We start from the raw sequence: 6,716 nt of genomic DNA on the forward strand, positions 1-6,716 counted from the left end.
TCCTTATATTGGACGAAAGGAAAAAAAAATTCCACATGATGAGCTAACAAAAAATATGGCATTCCATTTAAAAAACAGTTATGCTAGTTCGAAATTACTTATCATACATTTCATATGATCAAAATCCCAATATGCACTTTCTACATTTGGAAATGTGTTTTCAAGTTTTGTTTTGTAATTAATGTTTGATTTCTTCAAAATAGATATATTTATCGGTAATAAATATTGGTTTTCGGTTGGTGGAAGGATCTGGTTGAAAGTAGGGGAACACCCGTCAATCGCGGGGTCTTCGGCAAGAAAAGAGGAGCCTGAATATAAGTCAAATAAATGCAATTTAAAGTTTTCGAAGAATGTTACACTTTATTGAAATGATTTTGAGAGTTTGGTTAGTTTAGGACAGTTTTCAGAGAAGCAAATAATATTTACAGATAGAGGAGACTGCAGAAATATATTCCAATTGTATATTTTCAATCGTATACATAAAAGAAAATTAATTCCGTCAAAGAAATGTGTAATTTTTATGTTCGGTTAACAATTTACCCTACCTGTATACAGCTCGTACATAAAGTTTGTACCCACTTGTTAAATTAGAAGGTTAATAACAAAATAGTGCGTAGTTGCAAAAAAATACTTTAAGGAAAACAAATTACATCCTTTTCTTTGTTTTGGTTTACTCCAATGGCATTCCAATTAAGTACGATGAGAAAGTACTACCTACTCGATGCTTATCAACTTATTACTAGATTATTTTTACCTTTATAATTGTTATATTCGAGTGATTTTTATTTGTTTACAAATAAGACACGACTAATTTAGATAATTAAAATCCTTTTAATAATAAGCAATTCATTCAACTGATTCATATTGTATTATTTCTTGTGTTAATTCCTAATACATTTCAGTCGTTTATGGAATACTTACCATTTCACATTAATTAAAACAAAAGCCATATAAAATATAATCAAAAGCTATCTTTCGGTTTCTTTTTGCGAAGATGGAGATTATAAAATTAGGCATTTATATCTTGTACCACCTATCGACAACAAACTAAAATTATACCTATACTAACTGAATGTTTAATTTACAAACTTATTATAATTTCATGGTAATATATTCAGTATTAATTGTGTTATTTTGGCATTCGTGTGTGCGTGTCAAAAATTTCTAAACTTTTTCGAAATTTAGATAATAAATAAAATAATGGTTAATTACGGTTTTTTTATCAAACATTTTTCATACGATACTTCAGATTATTTTTTTACGAATCGTGTCGCATAATTAACAAAACAAAATATACCTATGGATTAAAAGGATTTTCCATAAAAAAAAAGTAGAGAATGATGTAAGATTTATTAAAACAACTTATAATGGAATGTAACAGACAAATTGTTAATGAAGGACTATTATTTGAGAAGAGTTAAATTTTTTATTATGTATTAGTTTCAAACTTTCACAATTGCTTTTCCAGTATTTCCACCCTGTAAAATATCAACAAGGGCATTAAGCATATTCTCAAATCCTTCTGTAACGGTCTCTCTGTATTTCAATTTTCCTTCTTTAATCCATTGCAAATTTTGATTGATCCCATCCATCCAACGGTTCATCCATCGTGTTACCAGAAATCCTTCCATCCGCAGCTCTTTAAATACCAGCGCGGTTTGAATTATTGTTGCTAAAATTTATTTAGAAACATAAACTTTTTTTCGAAGACAATTATTTTTCAGTCTCCACAATGAATGCATTTGCAATAATATCGACTGTAAAAACCTAAATTTTATTATCAATGAATCCATGTGCTTTATTAAACTACTAAGTTGTACCCGTGCCTTTGCCGGCGTTGATGTCTTAAATACGTGTCAAGGATCATTAACGATCATATAACACTAATTTTTTTTATCCCTCTAGAACAGTATTTTTTCTGGATAAAAAGTACCCTATGTCCTTTTCTGTACCCCTAACAATGTGTGTTCAAAATTTCATGAAAGGCTTTATTAGTGGCTTTGCTCGCGAAGATGTTCTAAATACGTTTCAAAGAACATTATCGATCATATAACACTAATTCTTTTTTTCCCTCTAAAACAGTATTTTTTCTGGATAAAAAGTACCCTATGTCCTTTTAAGTACCCTTAATAATGTGATTACAAAATTTAATAATAGGTTTTATTAGTGACTTTGTTCGCGAAGATGTTCTAAATACGTGTCAAGGATCATTAACGATCATATAACACTAATTTTTTTTATCCCTCTAGAACAGTATTTTGTCTGGATAAAAAGTACCCTATATCCTTTTCTGTACCCCTGACAATGTGTGTATAAAATTTCATGATCATCGATTGAGTAGTTAAGACGTGAAACGGTAGCAAGCAAACAAACTCGCATACACATTTATAGTATTAGTTACAATTAATCTACCTTTAGGTAAATGTAAGTAGTCATCATTGTAAGAAGCGATAGCTCCGCATACTGATATCCTTCCATACTTATTCATTTGATGGATAACATTACTACTGATTTCCCCTCCAACCTAAAACAAAAAATAGAGATAAGCTCTTACTTGGTTAGTCCATAAGCTATAGGAGTGTATGGTTATTATTCTGATAGAAAATTATCCTTCCACTAAAATAATAAACGCGTTAATGAAGATTTTCGCTATAGTGTAATTATTTTCATTCGCTAATTGCAGTACTAATTGTAGTATTTTTCTTTTTCCATGACGGAAAATTTATTGATTGGTTTTTGATTATTTATTAGTACCTACTTACATTATCAAAATAGCAATCGATTCCATTTGGGGCAGCTTCTTTTAATTTTTGGGCTACATTGCTAGTTTTGTAATTAATAAAATGATCAAAACCAAGTTCGTCAGTTAGCCACTTTCCTTTCTCATCTGATCCTGCTATGCCTATCACTTTACACTTTTTGATTTTGGCAATCTGCCCAACTATACTTCCCACTGCTCCAGCTGCTCCTGATACCACCACCGTTTCTCCCTCTTTAGGCTTGCACAAATCCAGGAATCCAAAGTATGCTGTATTTCTAAAAAATTTTGTTGTTTACCCCTTTTTCTGCAACCCGTTGAAATATAGAAGAACTATTCTTACCCTGGCATCCCCAAAACACCCAACGCTAAGGAGTAGGGATGACCTGCGAAGTCAGGAAGACGATACTGCCTAGGCATCCCTTCATCTCCTTCAATTGGACCAACTGTGTGAGTTCTCCATCCGTAACTGCCAAAAATGTATGCGCCCACAGGGAATTCTGGATTTTTGCTCTCTAAAATTCTGTTAATATATTTTTCCTTTTAAAGAATTACAGGCAGGAATTGTTTGTTTAAAATTCATCAAACTATTTTTAATAGTGTTGAGTAATAGAACACAATCTTCTATATATAAACCAACATTTCTATAAAATAACCGGTCGTAAAATTTTATTTAAATGTGAGATCACAGATTATAGCTTTATAACTGAAAACTTTTTAAAGGAATTAAATACTCTAAATAATATGGAAATATATACAGCTTAGAATACAGAATTTGCAGATTTGTGACATCATAAGAAAAACTTTCTTGAAAATATGTAGGGTATCTGTATATATTGTTGCAAAATATGGGCGTAAAACGTAGACGATAAGCGCTACTGAAAAGGATAAGTCAAAATATTATGTAAGATGTTATAGCAGGACATTCAAAATACCATGGATGGAATTGGTTAAAAAAGTACGTGTTCAACCAGTCTTTTATACTATAATGATCGTGATGTTGAAAGTTTATAAACAGTTACCATCATCACTATCATAAGGTCGTCAGTCCTAAGACTGGTTGGACACGCACCTCCACTCTTTCCTATCCTGAGCTAATCAGATAGAAATAAGCATTTCCCTAAAACTAGAACAACCCACATCCTTAACTATTTGCGAACAGTAATCTAATCTAGGTCTACCTCTACCCCACCTCTCCCGTTTCTGCCTCTAATATGTCTCTGACTAGACCTTCATGCCTGAGAAGGTGTCCTACTAACCTATCTCGTCTATTTGTTGACTTCCATAGAGTCCTCTGTTCTCCTATTATTTCTAATACTTCTTCATTTCTAACCTTCTCTATCTACTGTATCCTCATCGTTCGCCTGTAGCACTACACATTTCGAACGCTTCCAACCTTTTCTTTTCCGCCGCGCCCACTGTCCAAGCTTCGCACCCGCACAGCGCCGTGCTCCAAACATACTCCTTTAACTATCTTTTTCATTTTTTCTAAATTAACCGTTCGCGAGCATAGAAGTGACTTCTTTTTATTGAAGGCGACTCGATCCATAATAAACCAATATTTGTTTTCATAAATAGTTTCCTTTAATGTAGAAAATTTCAAAGAAAAAGACATTTTACGCTTACAATTAGATGCGCTTACGCGTAGAAAACAACCACTACGAAAGCTAAACATTTACCAACATTCATAAAGCAAAATAGTTATTAAATGTTGTTGTTGCATGATTGTTAGTTTATAACGTACTTACTTGGCAACTTGTCCTCCTATTATTGAAGATCCAATTTGAAATCTTGGTTCGTAAGCTCGCATATAAGGATCAACGCTTAAATAGACAGCCTCAGCTAAAAATTCTGAAAAGGATTCAATTTGATAGTTGTTTCGTTAAAAATTGAATACAAAGCCATGAAACAGTATTACGTATTAATTTCAATACACCTAAGAAGGGTAGATCTAATTCGCGCACGAAAGTATCTGACGAGTAACCATTCAAATTTTGAAAGCTTATCTTTAATTTAATGATGTATTAATTAGCAAATATGTTTGGGTTACATTAAGTGTTTGTAACTTCAAGATTAAATACGCAACACTAAACGAAAAAGTATTACTTTCGGTGGATTTATGAGTTAAAAACCATTTTAAATAACTTTAATATATTGTTTTCTTAGAACAAACAGTTTTAGTATTTGAATTTTTCCGTTTGGTTTACTAGATTTTAACACTAAATATAAAAAAACTTTACCACTGTTTGAAGAAATGGATCTACAAGAAATGTCTTCGAAATAAGTGTTCTTTGTACTTATCTGGATAACCTATGGTTGAAATATAGAGACAAATTAATTGTTTTCGATATTTTGGTAAAAAAAGTTCATGGCGGTCACACCCCCATAAAAAGTTATGGGGTTGCAAAGTTCTGTAATTTTCCAATTTTCATACACTATAAAGTCTAATAAAATTGAATACTTATTATTAGCAATTATCCAACATTTATAATATTGATAATAATAATATTTAAATAATTCTTTATATAAACTATTGATTGGTCCTATGTAGTTTTCATTGTTTTCATTTCCGAATATTCTTTGAAAATTAATATACAAATTACATTTACATACACACAAGCATATGAAAATAAGCAAAATAATAAACTTTGAGACCCCATAACTTTTCATGGGGGTGAGACCGCCGCAAAGTTTTTATGGTGCAGTGGTGGGGGAGACCTCCTCTTTCAATTCCCCCGGGAATAATCTAGACCGTTACCGGTATTTTTACTTCTTTCAAGAACCTTGCAATACTTTCTTGCCAACAGGTCAATTTGTGCGTTGTAGGAAAGATATGTTATTAAGTTTTCTTTCTCACAATTATTGATACTGTTTTCTTTACAAAAACGTGTCAGATTAAATGAGCAAGACAAGACGAAGTTTACAACAATAAGACCAATACCATCTTGGTGCTGGACCTGCTTTGCTTATCACTAGTTCGATTCTATTGTTTCTACCTAATCGCAAGCATTAATTTCAAATGTTTATATTTAGTTCGTTGGTTTGTAGGTCTGCGTTTTTGTATGGTTTTCTAGATAAACTAGAAAGTAGATTAACCGTATTCAAGTTCTTTGCTCTGTCTACGTTATTAGAAGTGAGTGAAATGTATGCCCTAAGAAATAGTTTAATGGTAACTAGGGTGAGTCTACTTTTGGTAATTTTAATTAATAAACTTACCGCCAGTTTTAAGAGGTGGCAATTCCTCTTCTACAATTTTTACATCTTCTTTCTTCGGCAATCCTTTGAAATGTTGAACTAAGATGAACTTTCTTGCTTTCATCATTGTAAATATGCTTTAAGTTATGCGCTAACTCAGTGTAATAAATTATTTACATCACAGTGAATATTTTTGTTTTAAGGCTTTAATCGTGAATAAATTTTTATCAGTTACGTGCTAATCAAATTTACGCGTGTAACTTTGAATCTTTCCTGTCTCAAGTGTACTTACAGCGTGACTCGACAAAAATGCGTGAACTTTGTACCTTTACATAAATACGAAATATATTTGAAGTTAAATGCATGGGAATGTATGATTGAATTTTAAAAAAGTAACATCAAGTTTATCACCTGTATTTTGAAAATTAATTATCGTTTAGTGGGTCGTTTGCACTTTGAAATTTGATATGGGAGGTCTTAACTTTGTATTATTAACTTCATTCGTCGTTCGGCTATATTCGTGACCTTTCCGATTGTGTCGGCTAGATTTTTGTAAACCGATGATAAAAACTATCAATACGATGCATAAGCCATCCATTTTCAATGTGGAACATTATCCTATCAGAAAATAAAATTCGATATTTATTAATTTTCTTCAAACCTATTTTAGTTTATTTCATCCCAGTTGACATGAAAGTAAATGACATAATTTTACAATTATGTTACTACTTTGAAGACGATATCACCGTAGACTATATATGTT

General features: G+C 31.7%; 1 protein-coding gene across 1 annotated transcript; it reads right to left on the bottom strand.

Moving 5' to 3' along the window:
- Positions 1–1,335: 1,335 nt before the first annotated feature.
- On the bottom strand, positions 1,336–6,461 carry LOC108733086 (prostaglandin reductase 1). Its single transcript, XM_025973609.1, has 6 exons — positions 5,975–6,461; positions 4,507–4,609; positions 3,102–3,281; positions 2,763–3,036; positions 2,413–2,524; positions 1,336–1,672 (listed from the first exon to the last, which is right to left on the bottom strand). The coding sequence occupies exons 1-6, from the start codon at positions 6,078–6,080 to the stop codon at positions 1,443–1,445; spliced, it is 1,005 nt and encodes a 334-aa protein (XP_025829394.1). The 5' UTR covers positions 6,081–6,461; the 3' UTR covers positions 1,336–1,442.
- Positions 6,462–6,716: the final 255 nt, after the last annotated feature.

This window comes from Agrilus planipennis, unplaced genomic scaffold, assembly GCF_000699045.2.
Source record: "Agrilus planipennis isolate EAB-ADULT unplaced genomic scaffold, Apla_2.0 scaffold51, whole genome shotgun sequence".
Classification (NCBI taxonomy): domain Eukaryota; kingdom Metazoa; phylum Arthropoda; class Insecta; order Coleoptera; family Buprestidae; genus Agrilus; species Agrilus planipennis.

Coding starts and splice junctions, on each gene's coding strand:
- LOC108733086 (XM_025973609.1), bottom strand. CDS start 6,080: ATGATGAAAGCAAGAAAGTTCATCTTAGTTCAACATTTCAAAGGATTG. Junction 3,037..3,101: donor GGTGTTTTGGGGATGCCAGG/GTAAGAATAGTT, acceptor AAAATTTTTTAG/AAATACAGCATACTTTGGAT. Junction 1,673..2,412: donor CTACTTACATTTACCTAAAG/GTAGATTAATTG, acceptor AATAAATTTTAG/CAACAATAATTCAAACCGCG.